Source organism: Drosophila kikkawai, chromosome 2R (genome assembly GCF_030179895.1).
Source record: "Drosophila kikkawai strain 14028-0561.14 chromosome 2R, DkikHiC1v2, whole genome shotgun sequence".
Classification (NCBI taxonomy): Eukaryota; Metazoa; Arthropoda; class Insecta; order Diptera; family Drosophilidae; genus Drosophila; species Drosophila kikkawai.
In genome coordinates, this window is record NC_091729.1 from 13,648,474 (window position 1) to 13,664,403 (window position 15,930).

The 15,930-nt window shown below is 38.5% G+C and overlaps 6 protein-coding genes across 7 annotated transcripts; 3 read left to right on the forward strand and 3 right to left on the reverse strand.

The window, feature by feature from the left end:
* Positions 1–104: 104 nt before the first annotated feature.
* Jheh3 (Juvenile hormone epoxide hydrolase 3) lies at positions 105–1,798 on the reverse strand. The gene is made up of 3 exons (XM_017178095.2): positions 1,273–1,798; positions 1,003–1,207; positions 105–934 (listed from the first exon to the last, which is right to left on the reverse strand). The coding sequence occupies exons 1-3, from the start codon at positions 1,671–1,673 to the stop codon at positions 134–136; spliced, it is 1,407 nt and encodes a 468-aa protein (XP_017033584.1). The 5' UTR covers positions 1,674–1,798; the 3' UTR covers positions 105–133.
* A 1,907-nt stretch (positions 1,799–3,705) lies between these two features.
* LOC108082399 (uncharacterized) lies at positions 3,706–6,223 on the forward strand. Of its 2 annotated transcripts, none has more exons than XM_070284234.1 (4): positions 3,706–4,074; positions 4,338–4,483; positions 4,546–4,627; positions 6,096–6,223. In XM_070284234.1, exons 1-4 carry the CDS (start codon positions 3,972–3,974, stop codon positions 6,146–6,148), a joined length of 384 nt encoding a protein of 127 aa, XP_070140335.1. In that variant the 5' UTR covers positions 3,706–3,971; the 3' UTR covers positions 6,149–6,223. The 2 variants fall into 2 exon arrangements, with proteins under 2 accessions (XP_070140335.1, XP_017033233.1); XM_017177744.3 differs by lacking the exon at positions 6,096–6,223 and adding an exon at positions 4,695–4,773.
* Positions 5,127–5,568, reverse strand: LOC108082398 (uncharacterized). Its single transcript, XM_017177743.2, has 2 exons — positions 5,410–5,568; positions 5,127–5,335 (listed from the first exon to the last, which is right to left on the reverse strand). The coding sequence occupies exons 1-2, from the start codon at positions 5,467–5,469 to the stop codon at positions 5,201–5,203; spliced, it is 195 nt and encodes a 64-aa protein (XP_017033232.1). The 5' UTR covers positions 5,470–5,568; the 3' UTR covers positions 5,127–5,200.
* A 90-nt stretch (positions 6,224–6,313) lies between the features above and the next one.
* Positions 6,314–6,732, forward strand: DptA (Diptericin A). Its single transcript, XM_017177704.3, has one exon. It carries the CDS (start codon positions 6,317–6,319, stop codon positions 6,638–6,640), a length of 324 nt encoding a protein of 107 aa, XP_017033193.1. The 5' UTR covers positions 6,314–6,316; the 3' UTR covers positions 6,641–6,732.
* Positions 6,733–8,483: 1,751 nt separating this feature from the next.
* DptB (Diptericin B) lies at positions 8,484–8,984 on the forward strand. The gene is made up of 2 exons (XM_017177703.2): positions 8,484–8,617; positions 8,682–8,984. Exons 1-2 carry the CDS (start codon positions 8,510–8,512, stop codon positions 8,907–8,909), a joined length of 336 nt encoding a protein of 111 aa, XP_017033192.1. The 5' UTR covers positions 8,484–8,509; the 3' UTR covers positions 8,910–8,984.
* Positions 8,985–9,021: 37 nt separating this feature from the next.
* On the reverse strand, positions 9,022–9,322 carry LOC108082362 (uncharacterized). The gene is made up of 2 exons (XM_017177702.2): positions 9,204–9,322; positions 9,022–9,135 (listed from the first exon to the last, which is right to left on the reverse strand). The coding sequence occupies exons 1-2, from the start codon at positions 9,294–9,296 to the stop codon at positions 9,034–9,036; spliced, it is 195 nt and encodes a 64-aa protein (XP_017033191.1). The 5' UTR covers positions 9,297–9,322; the 3' UTR covers positions 9,022–9,033.
* Between the last annotated feature and the right edge of the window lie 6,608 nt (positions 9,323–15,930).

Sequence of the window (15,930 nt, forward strand, 5' to 3'; positions counted from 1 at the left end):
GGACAAAAATAAACAAAAACAAGCAATTCCGATAGCTGCAATTAATCTACGAGTCTGATAGCCAGCGCAGTTTGTTCCCCAAGCCAAAAGTACAAAGTTCGCAGTTTTAGTAAAAACATAAAATATAAAAAATTTATTTTGGCTGCTCGCCATGCAGACCCAGCTTGCCCACAAAGGCGGTAAAGTCATTATAGAGCATAGCTGGCATCTCCAGAGCAGCAAAGTGGCTGCCCTGCTGGAAGTACATGGAGTGCTTTAGGTTGGGGAACTTGTCCCTCAGCTGCCAGTCCGTAACCGAAGGCAGATCATAGCGGAAGCGGGCACAGCCCATGGGAACGGGTGACTGAACCCTGTCCAGTTGCAGATCCCGGTACGCCTTGGACACATTCTCCAGATAGAAACGCCCCGCTGTGGTGGCCGAGTTGGTCAGGTAGTAAACCATCAGGTTGTCTAGCACCGCCTCCAGACCAAAGACCGTGACAATGGCACCAAAGTCCTGCTGCAAACCAGGATTTGTGCAGGTCTGGAACTTCTCTAGGATGTACGAAGCTAGACCCACCGGGCTGGAGGTCAAGGCAGCTCCAATAGTATCCGGCTTGGTGGCCTGAATGTGGAAGTAGCCGCTCTCCTTAAGCAGCTCCAGCCACTTGTCCCAAATGGGGAAATGATGATCAAAAAAGAATCTCGAGGGCAGGTACTTCTCCGGATAGAAGCTGCCATAGATGCCCTTGAGGATGGCCAGGGGAGAGTGCAGAACACACATGTTGGAGTGATAACCAATGACATTCTCTGGGTAAAGAGTGGCGATATTGCTGCCAATAATGCTGCCCCAGTCACCGCCTTGGATGAAGAATTTCTTGTGGCCCAAACGCAGCATAAGGTTGCGCATTACGGTGGCCATTTCGGCGGCATTGAAGCCGGGACGGGTGGCGGCCTGGTTAGAGAATATGATTTAATATTTTATAATAATTAAATAAATATATAATTTAAGCTTATACTCACATCAGACCAGCCATAGCCCACCAGAGAAGGTGCCACCACCTCGAAAGCATAGTCCGTAATATTGGTTTCCTTGGTGAGCATGGGGATAAAGTCAAAGAACTCCCTCACTGATCCCGGCCAGCCATGGAGCAGCAGCAGGGGATACACATGCTTCTTCTCCTGGGCCTCCGGCGAGGCCTTCTCATGGATAAAGTGGATGTTTAGACTAAAAGGAAAATCAAAATGTTACTAAGAATCTCTTAAAGATATAAAGTTCATCCTATAACTTACCCCTGAATCTCGGTGGTGTACTGCTTAAAAGAGTTAAACAAAGCCTGACGCTCATCCCACTTGGTCAGGTACTTGTCCCGCCAGTAGTCCACAAACTGCTCCAAGGCATAGGTATTGAAGCCATACTCAAAGGAAATTCCGTCCAGCGGTTCGGTGAGCTTCAGAGTGCGATTCAGCTGCTGGCTAAGATCATCAATCTCCTCCTGTGGCACATTCAGTTTGAATTCATAGAGCTTGGTGTCCGGCTTATAGTCCTTGACATCGCCTGGGCCCCAATAAGTGTCATCCTTGAACTCCGGTTTGGGCAGCGGCTTTGTGAGATCCGTGAACACCAGGTAACCGTAGCCGGCAAAGGCACCAAACAGGGCCACAATCACCGCAAACACTATCAGGCACTTCATGGTTCGTCTCGAATTTAAATGAGCGAATTCCACGCAAGATAATGGGTCTCTTTTATGATTCCCACCTGGAGAATCCGAAGATCCACACGACTACCCAGCCAGAAAGCTAGAAATGAACTGACTGTCCGCCGGAGAATGGGTCTCAGTCTAAATGCCGGCGTAGCTCTATCGGAAAGCTTAGGTAGTATGTGTCCGTATAGTATTTATAAATTCATTTAGATTATACCTGCTGTTTGGGGGCTATCGCACACAGTGGGTCGGAATACGCGGAGTCATGCTACACTTTGCTCTATGAACCCAATTTTTATTAAGGGTTAATATTCAGGGTTTTTTTTTATATATTTAAAGTCCAAGTCCAATGATGGGATATACTTGGGATGGAAGGGAATATACAAAAAATATAATAATAATAAACATAATAAATATATAAATATATCTTTGTGATTTATAAATGGATATTTGATGAATTTTAATATAGAAATCGATTATTTAACATTAAAATATCGAAACAATGTAATCGAAAAGGGAGAAAAATAAAATAAATACAATAAAATCGAGTACTTTTTGTATAGTACACATTTTATAACATTGATCGATATTTAAAAATCGATCAATAAAAATGTACGATAGTTTCGATATTATGTTTTGTGAAAAATGTTTGTCTATCATTTCTATCGCACTTTTCCTATCGATATATGTACTTTTTGATTTTTAATTTAATATACATAAATTTTTTTTATATTTCATAATTATTTTATTATTTTCTGTTTCGATATAAATTCTTTATTTCTATAAAAGATTTTATTATTATTTATAAATATATATATATTCCCGAGTAACCCAAGACCAAGGTACCATTAACTTTCTTAACTTGCCCACGTCTGCACCTTCCTTAATGGCCCGTCGACGATTTTCCGTCGGAGATACGCTGACCCACACACCCAAGTCCGCCAGACACAAGTGCACCAAGTATCCGGAGACTAGTATGTGAGGGTGACATGGGAATAGCCGCACCTACTTAAAAGTCATCATAATCTTATCGTAGCTCTCAAAGAACTTATTTATTGATTAGCGCTACGCCGGCAACAGATCGTAAATCTCAGCCCTTTGGCTACTGATGATGTGGCCCAAACAAACAAAATACGAAAAAAATGAATGAAAGTAGAAGTATTTAAAGGTTTTATTAAATGAAATTACAAGGAAAATAATAAAAGTTTGCTACTGAAAGCTCTTATCTATTGAAGATGGAATAACCCTGATTTTATTGACATAATATTATAGTACATAGGTTTGTTCATTAAAAATGTAATAAAACAATATTTAAAATGAATCATTAAAATTCCTACCAAGAATCCTTCAGGAAAATATCATAGTTTTGGGCATATCCTTTAGCTTGAGCTTTTTAATTTGCATTTCGCTAGAAAAACTATAGTTTTTACACATTTTCATTGTTTTAAAATTACTACAATTTCCCCCAACTGTCTCCAAAGAAACCCCTTAGGATAATTTTTTTCCGGCAAACAATTATGCTGTCGACATGCAACTAAACTAAAGGATCTATCCAAAGAGCACAGGACCCCGGGTAAATATCCTGCACAAAAGTGCCGCCAAACATGCAAGACACAGAAAAACAAAAGGAGGCGTAAACAATTTGATGTGAAAGGTAATTCGAGTGAAATTAACGCAATTACCCAGCCGCAGCCAAAGGACTCGAGTTCACTTCCGATGCAATGCAGCTAAAAAAAAAAGAGGAAAAACTGGGAAAACGGAAAAACAAAAAATAGAAATAAAATCCAGAAAAGTTTGCTTGCGTGCCGCAAACAAATCGCATTGATACTTGGAAGCGTGTCAAAGCTGCCACCTTTCGGGGGGTAATAGAGAGGTTCCCCTAAGCTTTGCAGGTTCTCCAGGATTCCCCCAGGTTCCTAGGTTCCTGGGTTCTAGGGTTCCTACTACCTTACCCCGGAGGTAACACTCCAATCGTTGGCCATTAATGTCGGCTCCCATTTTATTGAGTGCTCCAGTTACGGGCCAAAAGTTTGGGACTCCGTGTAGCCATGGGCAACTCCCTGGGTCTTCGTCCCGCCTCCTGGGAAAAGGTCCCTTTTGCGGTGGGCGTGGTCTTTACTTAATGGTCGCAATTAGTTTTTCATCGAGCCAAAGCGACACGCACTTGTCGTAAAGTCCGTTGACCCTGTGGCTAAATTGATTTTCATTCGGGCAGGCCACATTCATTCAGTGATTCAGTTGTTAAATTTGTCTAATATAATATATGCTATTTATAAATGGGAGAAAACTATGCCAAATGAAGAAAATAAGCGTCGATTTGTCATTGCCACCTTGGCCACATGGAATATTTTGGCAGGATTTGGGTTCTATGCCTATATCTTGGATTGTTATGGTGGGTTATAAATAGAAATTCGAAAAAAAATTAAATCATTTAAAGTGCTACATTTTTGACATGTAAATTAAGGCTTGCTGGGTATAGAAATAAATTTTATTTTGTTTAAAAAAATGAAGTATTTCCACATATAAAAATCTTTTAAAAATAATAATAGCTTTAATTGCATTTTAAATTTTATTTAAATTGTAAAAGGTTTCTCTTTCAATATTAAGGTTTTTTTATGTTTTTTAAAAACTATTTCTTGTATTATTTTTCCTTAGTATATTATCCCCCAAATCACCAGAAAAGAAAGTTCAAATACCACACTTTCTATGGAACTATTAACCAGGATGTACTAATAGGAATTTCTGTGGTTATGGTTTGCCAAATAATATCCTCAGTTCTACTGTGCTTGGCATTAAAAGAGGTGAGTTTATATTTTAAATTACAAAATTCAATAAAACTGGTAAAACATGTTTTATTTTACAGTACAAAAACCAATTCTTATTTTATGGAATTTTCCTGAGCATGGCTTTTCCTTGTGCTTGTCTTCCAGTTTGGCCTCTGGCGGGTAGGTATTTTACTATAAACAATCTATTTACCATACTTATTAATTTTTAATTCTTCCTTTTCTGCAGTTGCTCATGTTTCTTTAGCTTTATGGGCACTAAGTTATAAAGAGCAATAAAATAAAATAAAAATATAATATGATAAAGTATATTTATAAATAAATATTAAAGTAAATTTAGTAATAAATATTTTTTAGGTTTTTATGAAGGCAAAAGTTATTTGTTAGAGGTGGACTTTTGCTTTGAAATATATTGATGAAAGCCCAAGAGTGGGCTACAAAAATATATAATTTCTACTCTTGCATTAAATTAAATTGAATTAAGCTAAAGTCAAATTTGCCATAAAGGTTATAAGAATTAAAATTACAAATTTAAAAGAAAAATTAGCAAAAAATTATTTATTTCTTTAAACAAAATGTGTATTATTAATTATCAAGAAACTTCATTGCCTAAAAGTCTGCCAGAATGAGTAATAAAATCCAATAACTGATAAGCAGAGAATTTTGAACAACAAAATCTTTGTTTATTTATATAATATTCTACATAAAATATATAAAAAGAGCTAAGAACTTATTTTAATTGTAAAGAAGTCCTTCAAAGTCCCAATCACCCTGGGCAATATCTCCGACTGGAATTTCCTGCTTTTCCGGCGGACCCTCCCTCTGGCCATCCTCCAGCTCATAGTCAGATTGGCAGGTGACGTGTCCCAGCTGTGAATTAAATAACAATTGAAGCAAGGTTCTCTTAATTTTTGTTAATGAATTTTTAATTTATTTTTACTCACCCAGCAACAGACCAAGAGAAAGGCCAATATTTTCATAAATATTGATTGTAACAACAACATTTTTCCTCACTGCCAGCGAGCTCGACGACTGTCGATGGGAAACTGTGTCTGCTTTTCTCTGTTTATTTACTTTTACGTTTGCCCGCTACAGCTCTCTCAATCAATTAATGCGTATTAAATATTTATATTTGTATTTATGTTTGTTTACAAGCATCGGCGCTTTATCTGCCGCCGTTGCTACAGTTTTATATTAACTCGTGTGACAATGAAAAGGTCGATGTTTCGCCAGCTATTTGGGAGGGGAATTTAAAATGAATTTTAAAATGATAGAGAGTGTGGATTTTATTTAAGAAGAGACTTGGGTATTTAATAAGATTTTTTAAGGAATTTATTTTGGAAGTATGTGGGTTTATTTAAGCTTATTTTAAACATTTGAAAATTAAGCTAAGTAGGTTTTAAATGGGTTTCGGTGGAGACATTTTTTCAGTATGCCTTAGACAGTTCTTTAAATAATTAAAAATATAAACTTCAAGGTTTTTTATTAGGGTTTATTTTTTTATCTTAATTTTAAAGTATGTATATAGTCTTAGGGAATAATATACTTTAGGTTTTTTATTCAGTTTCTAATATTTGTAAAAAATGTTGTCTAAATTTTTTGCAGTCTATTTAATTTATTTATTCCTCAGGTTTCCCTTGTCTATTTTATTTATTTATGACCTATAATAAAGATGCTCCATAAAAATAAATAAATATAGAAAACAAGATCCCCTTGTGGGAATCCCTCTCAGCTGATAAGCTTCCATCGGGGATTCCTTTAGCCACCATTGCACCTATAAAGGAGCTGTGCATCTCTGCCATCAGTATCAGTCAGCTAATACCAGCTCTCACAAACAGAAGATCAACCAAGATGCAGTCCACCACCATCTTTATCCTGCTTTCCTGCATTATCGGAGCAACTCTAGCCAGCCCGATGCCAAAGGAGGATATGACCATGCCCTCCACACCACCACCGTCGTATCCTTTGAATCTCCAGGGCGGAGGTGGTGGCCAGCGCGGCGATGGCTTTGGTTTCAATGTCGGTGGCAGCCAGAATGTCTGGAGAAGCGATAATGGACGCCATGAGGTGGATGTGAATGCACGATATGGCCAGCACTTGGGTGGACCCTGGGGTAACTCCCAGCCGAGCTACGATATTGGCACCGTTTACCGCTACAGATTTGGAAAGAATTAAGTTTATACAAGGAAATGTTTACTCTAAATTCTGAAATTATTAACAGTCTTTATGTATTTTAAAATATTTTGGAAAATAAATCTTTAAAAGTATTTTTTTGTACATGTTTCAATGGCAATTGGGCTTTAGATTCTAGATAATAAACCGCACTTTAAGCATCCAGGCATCCACGGTGTTTTTTTTATCTGATTAAATATGAAATAAATTACCAATTATAAGCATATGTCTACCTGTTCATAATTTCCATATCTAAAATGGCATCAGAGTCCTTGGGTTTCTATTTAAACCCGGAACATTCAGGCACATTTTGTGAGACACTGAGGCTGGGTCACAGATGATCTTGCAGTTTGGCTAATTGTGGATACACATCTTGTTTGGGCAACTCGGTTGGGTAATAACAAATTAACAAATTACGATGACAGGCGGTCTTAATGAAACCTGCCAAGACAAAGTGTTTGTTTGTAGCTTTTTTTGTTTTTTGCATAAACTGTCGAGAGAACCTTCGATGGAAATTTATCATGCCTTTGCCAAAATATTACGCCATATCCCCTTGTCAAACGAAAGCGAATAAGATGAGTTAAGACTACAAATTGGCCAAGAAAAAATGATTCATGAAGATGATTCCACGTTCTAAGCCCATTTTACAACCAAATTTGGTTATTACCACGTAAGCTTTTGACATCATTAATCTGACCTGGAGGAAACCCGAATTGAGTTGACCTTGCGGATGAAGAATGATGAATTGATTCTTGGAGGTAACCGGCGGAACCTGTGGGTTGTTTATTTTTATTTTTTATTATTTTTATGGGTTCTTGTTGGCCAGGAAATCGCTTGTTGGGGGAAAGTAATCTCTAGTGGGAGATTTTTTATTGGGTTTAGCAAACCAAAAAGGTGGAGTTCTTGAAAATTGAAATACAGAAGCTGCGAGAGTTAGTAAAAGTTTGTGATTTATTATGGGGAAAGAAGATCAGGTCATTGGAAGAAAGTATGTACTAAAATTTTATTGAGAACATTAATTTTTGAAGTTTTATGGAGCGAAGAATAAATAAGTTTAGGGATCAAAAAAATTGTAGAAAGTGCTTCAGATTATAAAGAATATATAGTAAAATTTCTCTTTCATTTTAATAAGTTTATTTAATGTTAGAAAATAAACTAAGATTAATAGGTAAGCTTTTTATTATTAAAATATTATAGAAGATGTTTGAGATAAGTCAGAATTATTTGTTTAAAATATCTTTCATTAGGAAGACCCTTAGAAAATATATTAAAATGTTATTTATTTCTTGTTTAATACCTAAAATAAATTTTATAATATATAATAATGATACCGTGAACACTACCTCAAGGTATTTATGATTAAAAAACGTTTTGCATAAATAATTAAAAATTAATTAAGAACAAAATATATAAGTAATGATTTATATGAGTTGTAAATGTTGACATATTATTTATTAAAAATGCCAGGAGGCTGTTGTAACTGCTGACACATGTGTAATAAATGCATGTTAGCCATAATATTGCTAATTGATTGCCAGTACTCCCCCTTAAACAACAACTGAGTGACAATTATTGGCCCAACTGAGCACACATGAGTGATTCTTCAACCTCGAGATGGTGGTGAATTGTGTCTTGGTGGGATTTACTTAGTTGCCAGTCGGCTTCTGTTTGTACTACGCCCGACCTCCTTATCAAGCAGCTGTGGGGATCCACTGGTGAACCACTCAACTGTTCTGGCCTCTCGAGTGGGATTCCCTTTTGGGGAATCATCTGCCCATATTGATAAGCAGACGTTGCTCTGAAATTTGGTATATAAACACCTGCCATTTAGATTCTAGCCACATACAGTTGACAGAGTCGAAACAAAGCAAAATGCAGTTTGCCACCAGTTTTCTACTTATTGCCCTGGCCTGTGCCTTCTCCAGTGCCTGGGCTTATCCCCAGCCTAATCCTCAGCAAAAGAATCCTCCTAATTTTAATGTAAGTTGGAAATAACAATTTACAAATATTTTGTTATAAATTTTATTTAATATTTATATTGCAGTTCACCCCGCCCCCAGATCGTCGTCCCTTCCAACTGAATGGCGGTGGTGGTGGCTCACCCAAGCAGGGCTTTGACTTGAACCTCAATGCCCAGGCTCCTGTTTGGCAGAGTAACAATGGACGCCACTCCTTGGATGCCACTGGCCAGTATGGCCAGCACTTGGGAGGACCCTATGGCAACAGCCGTCCTCAGTGGGGAGCTGGTGGAGTCTATACCTATAGGTTCTGAAAAAAAGCTAAGCCCGAGCTACTTAATACCTTTGTAAATATTATAAAATAAATACAATATATTCCCTCCAAGCAATATTTACATTTATTTATTTACCATTTAAAATTTAATACTATTTTATACTTTAAAATTTATACATTTCCCCACCAAGACTGTGACCCAAGTCAAGCTCCTTATCGGTTTGATTGTAGACAAAGATTGTGGCATCAGGCTGCGGACCTAGAAACTTTCAACACAAAAGGCGATTTTAAGTAGGTTTTTCAAGGAGAACACAAAACTAAGCCAAGTACTGACCTCCTGCTGCCACTCGTCCAGCTCTCCAACCGAACGCCCTTGGATGCGGCCAAAGAGGTAGAAAATAAACCAGAGACTCAGAATGCCCAACATTTCACCGAGAGTTGCACCGTCCGACTGAATGTATGCCCTCGGCTTTCAATTTTACTCGTAATTTTTAACCTCCCCAACTGATAAGACCCTGATAAGGCCGACGAGGGGCTGTCGTCTCTGTCTCTGGATGTGTGTCAAGACTAGAGACCCAGACCAGGCACCAGAGACCCAACCAGACCAGACCAGACCAGGTCAAAGCTAAAGCCTAAGCCAAGCCCCAGACCCAGCCGAACTGTATTTAATTTTTTTGGGGAACGTGCAACTTGGCAACCGAATTTGGCACGTTTTCTGTTGAAATCGAAAAGAAGCCAAAACAAAAGCAGCACACCGGATCCAACCGACCGACAAAAATGGCAAAGAAAAACAAATTTAAATGTTAGAAGCAACACAACAATGAAGGTCAGGCTATGATGACTTTTTTTCAATGCACCAAAAACCGCTGAAAACTGAAAAAAGAAAACCTTAAAAAATATCAGAAATTTCGTTGCGCTTTTGCCTCCGTTTTGTTTTTGTTTTTTTGAGTCTTGGGAGTCTCTGGCGTTGTCTTGGGCTAACTGGGCAAGTTGCTTTTTGATGGCTTCAATTTCTGTCCAATTTTCTTTGGGATACCCTGTAGAGGGGTAGATTGGGACATTCCAAAAGGGAATTCTTGAATGGGAATCAAGTGAGCATAAAAATGTCTCTATTTTAAAATTCCAGAAAATTCCTTTTTATAAAAAAGGTGGTTTTTAAAATAAGTTTTTAATAATATTATTTTATTTAGACGTCAAACTGAATGGGTGTCACTTGGCTTAGTGGCTTAAAATACCTCTAAACTTTACAAGAGTATTAATTTAATACTTCATTCAGGGAAATTTTGACTTTAATTGCAGCTTACAAATTAATTATAATTTATATTAATAAAATAAAATTTTCAACAGCCCATAAATTCGTATTAAAGCCTCATGAAACTTACCAAAAAACTAAGCTTCCCTCACTAATTTTCCCTGGGTATTCCCCACCTCTTTATACCCTAAAAAACTAACCCTATCTCACCGAGTTTTCTCCTCTATTTTCCATGTCATTTTCATATGGAGAGCAGTAGTGCTTCAATTCAGTGGAAGAGCTATTTTCTAAATCAATGCGCAAATTGTCAAAGTCAAAAGCAAGAGAATTCCTTTTGTTTCGCTCTGTTTTCCTTTTTGCTGCTGCTGCTGTTGCTGCCACCGAGGAAAATTGGCCCCCGTCTAGGAAAACTGTTCGTGGAAAGCCAAAGGAGGAGGAGGAGGTGGAGTGGATTTGGATTGTTTTCCAAATTGCACATGTGGCATGGGGCAGTCAACTCATTTGTCAAGTGGCAAATCAGTTTAGGCCAAGCCAGTAAGACGTAGAAACAGAGAGCCAAAAGACCAACTTCGAGTCGGCGATAAAATCAACTTTGCATGGAAAACCATGTGCTCTAAACGAGGGGGAAAATGCGCTGATCGCAACGATCGACGGCATTTCCCACGCAAAAGTTCGAAGCTGTGGGGATTGCAGCTAGTTACTATAAATTGTTTGACACACTCAACACTCCAGAGCCTCCGCGACAAGAGTCTTTGATTGTATCGGCAGGCGAATACAAACATGGCTAAAATTTATGCCCTCCATAAGGAAAGTTTTGCACAAAAAGAACCAAAATGAAGTCGATATAAGGTTGGGATATAAAGGAAATCTATAGGGATGGGTATTAAGATGTTGCTGGAGCCTTCCCAGGATTTTATTCAAGGGTTTCCTTATAGGTTTTCATATAATTTCTGTATTTTTAAATTAAATCTTCTTAAATTTTATCATCGTCTCATGGTATTTATTTCTCTCTCTGCATTAGAAAGTGGGCTCGGTTACCGAGGGCCGTGAAAATCCATCTCCCACTAATGGCTTTTTAATGAAACCACCGCCTCCGCCACTGCCACCAAGAACTTGGCGACTAAGTAACTCAAATTAAGTGTATTAATTATGACTGGCAAACTAAACTGCTGCTATGGCTCCTACGGCTTCTGGTGGAAGAGAAATGGCCAAGACGAAAAGTGCAAAAGTTAGCAGGTGCCAGCCAGACTTTTGGCTTTTCGCATTTGCATTTGACATTTGGCAAGATGCGCCGTCGCCAAACTGCTTCCCTCTAGACCGAAAACCGGGATCGCGGCATTTTGGCCTGCTTACTGCATTTGGCCAAAATGTCTATAGTTCAATTGCTGATATTTTGGCCAGACACACGACGAAACACGTGACCTATTGCAGGCAGCAGAGTAGCAATCGATGAGCGGGAGGCTGCGTGACACGAAAAAAAAGAGGAGCGGAGGAAATTGGGGTTGTCTGGGAGAGTTAAGGTGGGAATAAGGTGTCTAATTATTGCTTGGAAACAACCAATATATAAAGCAATATAGCGATATTATATTTTTTTATATATTTGGGTTGAATATATATTGTTTTTGATACATAAAAACTGTGCCAAAAATGAGATAAATCTTAGTTTTAATTATTTTTGTAAGAAATAAATATAAAGAGATTTTCCATAGGGTTGAAAATAAGGCTTAAATAATAGGTAATATAAATAATATCGATATTTTACCGATAATTTCGATAAACCACTATTTACGATATTTTTTAATATTTATTGGACTATATAACTAACCTAATAACCCTTATTGTTAACCTCACGCTCCCATCTCTATAGATCTCCTTTGCCTTGCGATGGGCAAAAGTTTAATAAATTGTTCGACTTCGATTTAAAATAAATCGACATCGAAATCAAGCACAAATCTTTCAGCACAAAGTAGTAGTTATTTTCTGTATTTCTTCACCCTAATGAAGGTTGGCATTGTGGTGGCTATGGTGGTAATGTTGCCATTGCTGTTGTCATGCAAATTGGACTCACGTTTTGCACATTAAGCAACGGTCAATTGTTTCAGCAAATGCAATGATTGAGTTCTTGGCACCTGGCCAAGCCTCCGCCACGTTATGGCCCTAACCCCTTGCCACTCTCTAAGCCAGCAGCTTAAAGCCCGGCCCGCATGTGTTGCTCCGCAGAGAACCTGGCTAATTGGAGTCCAAGTCCCAGGTCCGACAGGGAATGATGCCCCTCAACTTCATCTCGATCTTAACAGTAACAGTAAAAATGAAGACAAAATATTTACCGTAACGCATTAAGAGAACAAGAACAAAAGTTACTGATGCTGATGTTGCTGCTGCTGCTGCCAGTTGCAAGTTGCCAGTTGTGCTATCAGTATCAATAGTAATTTGAGGCGGCTCTCTTTGGGGGCGGAGTTCGGAGAGGGAAAGCCAAGCCGCATGATGGTGTCGTAGGTCAGGCGGCAGCAGCAGTTTAAGCCAACTTGCAATTTGTGGCCTACGGGAAGTAGCTGTAGCAGCAGCAGCAGCAGCAGCAACTGCAACTGCAACCGGCAACTGCAGCATTGTAATGACGATTTGTAGCCAATTATTTCAAATATTGTATTGAAATTGTAGGCCAGTGTGAGTGTGTGGCTATCTCCCGATTGGCATCTACAGAAGCAGGCCTAGGACGGGTAAGCTCCCTCCTCCAGCTCCACTCTCTCCCCTTACAGAGAGAGAAATTGGTAAACAGTTGGTAAAATAATATTAAAAACTAAAACTCAACTCTTTGGATTGATTTATATCAATCAATATTATTTTGTTCTCCATAACTAAATCCTTATAAATATTTTCCTTTACTACTTTCCACTTGATCTACCCATTTTTCCCTGTGCAATTTCCCCAATCTCACGTAGCTCGACGTCCGAGTGTGTCACAAGTGACCACTAGAAGTCCGAGTCCAAGTCCAAGTGGTTGCCAATCGATGGCAAATCTCGAAAACCTGCAACCAACAATCCGAGACTCAGTCTCTCGGCTAAGGTCGCCGCAGACTCCATTGCGATTCCCACAACCTGACGCATCTTTGTCATGTGTCCGATTAATCACCAAGCTCAACCCCGGGACTCAACTCCACACCGACTTCTCTTCACAGAAATACCCGTACGTGGCCATCGGGTCACGTCAACTACCAACTGGCTGAAGTGGCTGTGGAAGCAGAAGCAACAGCACGCGCTGGACGACCTTTGTGGCAGCAGCAACATCAACTTCCACCCATCAGCAACATCAGAAACATCAGCAACAGCTATGTATGGGGGCTACGGCTGCGGCAGCAATCTGACATTCATACGTTAATTTTAGCTTGTTGCATCAGTCAGATGATTGCCGGTGTCATTGTCGGGGATTTACACTAGACAGCAAAGAAGGTGAAGAATTTAAGGGGGTTGTAAAGGAGATGGTTAATTAAGAAATGTTGGAAACAAATTTAAGAGCTTGCCAGGTTAATATTAAGTCTTATAATATTTTTGTATACCTTAAAGAGTAATTAATTTCTTGAAAACTTACTTATTTAATAGTTCAATATGTTAATAGAAAATCTAAACAACTTTTAACTATTTTTTCTCACTTTTTTATGGATTAAATGACGACCAGTTTATAGGCCATATATCTTCATATCTTCAATCATTAAAATTCTGATGAGAATATGTACAAGTTCTTAATTTGATGGCTACTATTATATGGCTACTTAACTTTAAGGGATATATCTTCATGTTTATCGATTGTATTGATGCCTATAATTTCCAGGGACATTTCATCTTGTTTATTGATTGGTAATGACCAATTTATAGGCCTTATATCAATGCCTGGCCCTAATATTTTCGACTTAAGTTAAGAAAAATTATATGGCCACCTTCTCAGAATCAAAATCTTAAATCAATAAAGCATAAAATGCATAAAACCTCTGCTGCTTAGTGTGTTTAGCTAATCAAGCACTTAAAATTCAGCAGCACGATCGAAAGAAAGAAAAAAAAAGATAAACAGCTAAGAGCTAACAAAGAAGCCCAAGAATGCAACGGCAATTGTCTCTCTGCCTGGCAAAAACTTATTAATACCTTATTAGACAAGGGTCTTTGGCAAAAGTCACCATGGAATATCAATGAGAATGGCGGTAATGGCGACCACGGTGGCATTTCCGTTGACGACGGACAGTGTCCCATTGTGCCACCACCATGGGCGACAAAGCAACGGTGACCGATCAATTCGCGTTTCGGCTTTGGCAGTTACAGGAAATGCAATCATAAATCCATAGAGTCAGGGCCTTTTACCTATTCCCTCGAGTCCCTCGATTGCCTTACAGTTTATGTTTATGTTCATGGCCAGGCAATTAGCCGGGCCAAGATCTGGACAGAACCAGGAAGCGTTTCGCTGGCACTGGAAGAGTTAGGGTATTCAGGGAATTCAAACTTTTAAGAAGAATAAATATTAATAAATTTTAAAATAATTATAAATACATATTCGAATTCTAAAGAATTTCTTAAGATATTTATTTATTATTTTATATATATTTTTTCCTATATAAAAAGGGTATTAAGAAACCCCTAGAACCCACCTCTATTCTGTTCCTTCCTTTTCCTTTTTGCACTCCAAACACTTGTCAGATTGCATGTTCAATTCTAATAATATAATCTTCCAGCTGCGGCCTTTATTTTGCACTGCTTTTCAGAAATATATTTGCGTGCCGCCTGGGCATTGTCTCAACGGTTTTCTCCTCCTTTTTACTGGATTTTCCATGGCATTTTCCTCGGCGGGGTGTCGGCATTACAACATCATTTGAATTTGATTTGCGTTTCCTTGGGATGCTGCCGTGGCTGCTAACGTGGCATTAAAGCCCATTTAGCTGTCGTGTGGCAATTATTGATCAACAAGGTGCCACAATCGGCCATGGCCAGGCCTTGTCTTCCCCAGCTCCTTCTGCTTTTCTTTCCTGTTAATTCCCCTTGGTTTTTATGCTGCCTGAGACCCTGCATTTGCATAAAGCTAAAAGCAATTTTGTGCCGCCGGCAGTCCGCTTGGAACTCCAGTACCAGTCCCAGTCCCAGTCCCATCCTTGACCGCACTTAACACGCTTCATTGCTGCTTTCGCCCATCGCCGCCGGCGTTTAAATATTTATGTCTTGTGTATTTAAGTTAATCACATCCGAATGATGAGCTTCAACTACTGTGCAGTTCTCCGTCTCCCAACACTGACGGTGCTGAGCTGTGGCATCTTTCTTTCCATCTCGGAGGCTGAAACTGCTGAAACATTCTAATGATTTGCATGGCAAGTCAGGAAGATACTTTTAACTTGGAGCACTCAGAGAAATTGTAAGGGGGTTTTTGGGGGATGAAAAAATATTTTACAGGATAATTTTCAGTTAAAAATAATGTTTGCAATATGAAGAATATATTTTTCTAATCAAAGATCATTATTAAAATATTTATAGCTCATAAAAAAATATTATATAAATATTTTATAATATTCACAAATGAAAAAAGGCACATTTAACGAAGGGTGTGTTTTTTAAGGAAGCTAAAAATATTTTAGAATAAAATTTAAAGTGTAAAATAATTATCTAGAATTTCTTTTAGTGCCTGGTCTTTGTGGTTTTGGCATTGCCAAGTTGTTACTCAGCCACAGGTGTCATTTGTTTGCATCTCTTTATTGAGTCGTTAACATTCCTCTCTAATCCCGTTTTTTTCTCCACCCTCCCGCCTTCCTTGGTTTATATTAATTATTTAGAAGATTCCA

Excerpts from the sequence above, each read along its gene's own strand:
- DptB (XM_017177703.2), top strand. The coding sequence starts at position 8,510 with ATGCAGTTTGCCACCAGTTTTCTACTTATTGCCCTGGCCTGTGCCTTC. Across the intron at positions 8,618-8,681 it reads AGAATCCTCCTAATTTTAAT|TTCACCCCGCCCCCAGATCG; the intron begins GTAAGTTGGAAA and ends TTTATATTGCAG.
- LOC108082399 (XM_070284234.1), top strand. The coding sequence starts at position 3,972 with ATGCCAAATGAAGAAAATAAGCGTCGATTTGTCATTGCCACCTTGGCC. Across the intron at positions 4,075-4,337 it reads CTATATCTTGGATTGTTATG|TATATTATCCCCCAAATCAC; the intron begins GTGGGTTATAAA and ends ATTTTTCCTTAG. Across the intron at positions 4,484-4,545 it reads TGTGCTTGGCATTAAAAGAG|TACAAAAACCAATTCTTATT; the intron begins GTGAGTTTATAT and ends TTTATTTTACAG.
- Jheh3 (XM_017178095.2), bottom strand. The coding sequence starts at position 1,673 with ATGAAGTGCCTGATAGTGTTTGCGGTGATTGTGGCCCTGTTTGGTGCC. Across the intron at positions 1,208-1,272 it reads TACACCACCGAGATTCAGGG|TCTAAACATCCACTTTATCC; the intron begins GTAAGTTATAGG and ends TTTTCCTTTTAG. Across the intron at positions 935-1,002 it reads TGGGCTATGGCTGGTCTGAT|GCCGCCACCCGTCCCGGCTT; the intron begins GTGAGTATAAGC and ends TTCTCTAACCAG.
- LOC108082362 (XM_017177702.2), bottom strand. The coding sequence starts at position 9,296 with ATGTTGGGCATTCTGAGTCTCTGGTTTATTTTCTACCTCTTTGGCCGC. Across the intron at positions 9,136-9,203 it reads TGGACGAGTGGCAGCAGGAG|TTTCTAGGTCCGCAGCCTGA; the intron begins GTCAGTACTTGG and ends TTGTGTTGAAAG.
- LOC108082398 (XM_017177743.2), bottom strand. The coding sequence starts at position 5,469 with ATGTTGTTGTTACAATCAATATTTATGAAAATATTGGCCTTTCTCTTG. Across the intron at positions 5,336-5,409 it reads TTCTCTTGGTCTGTTGCTGG|CTGGGACACGTCACCTGCCA; the intron begins GTGAGTAAAAAT and ends TTTAATTCACAG.
- DptA (XM_017177704.3), top strand. The coding sequence starts at position 6,317 with ATGCAGTCCACCACCATCTTTATCCTGCTTTCCTGCATTATCGGAGCA.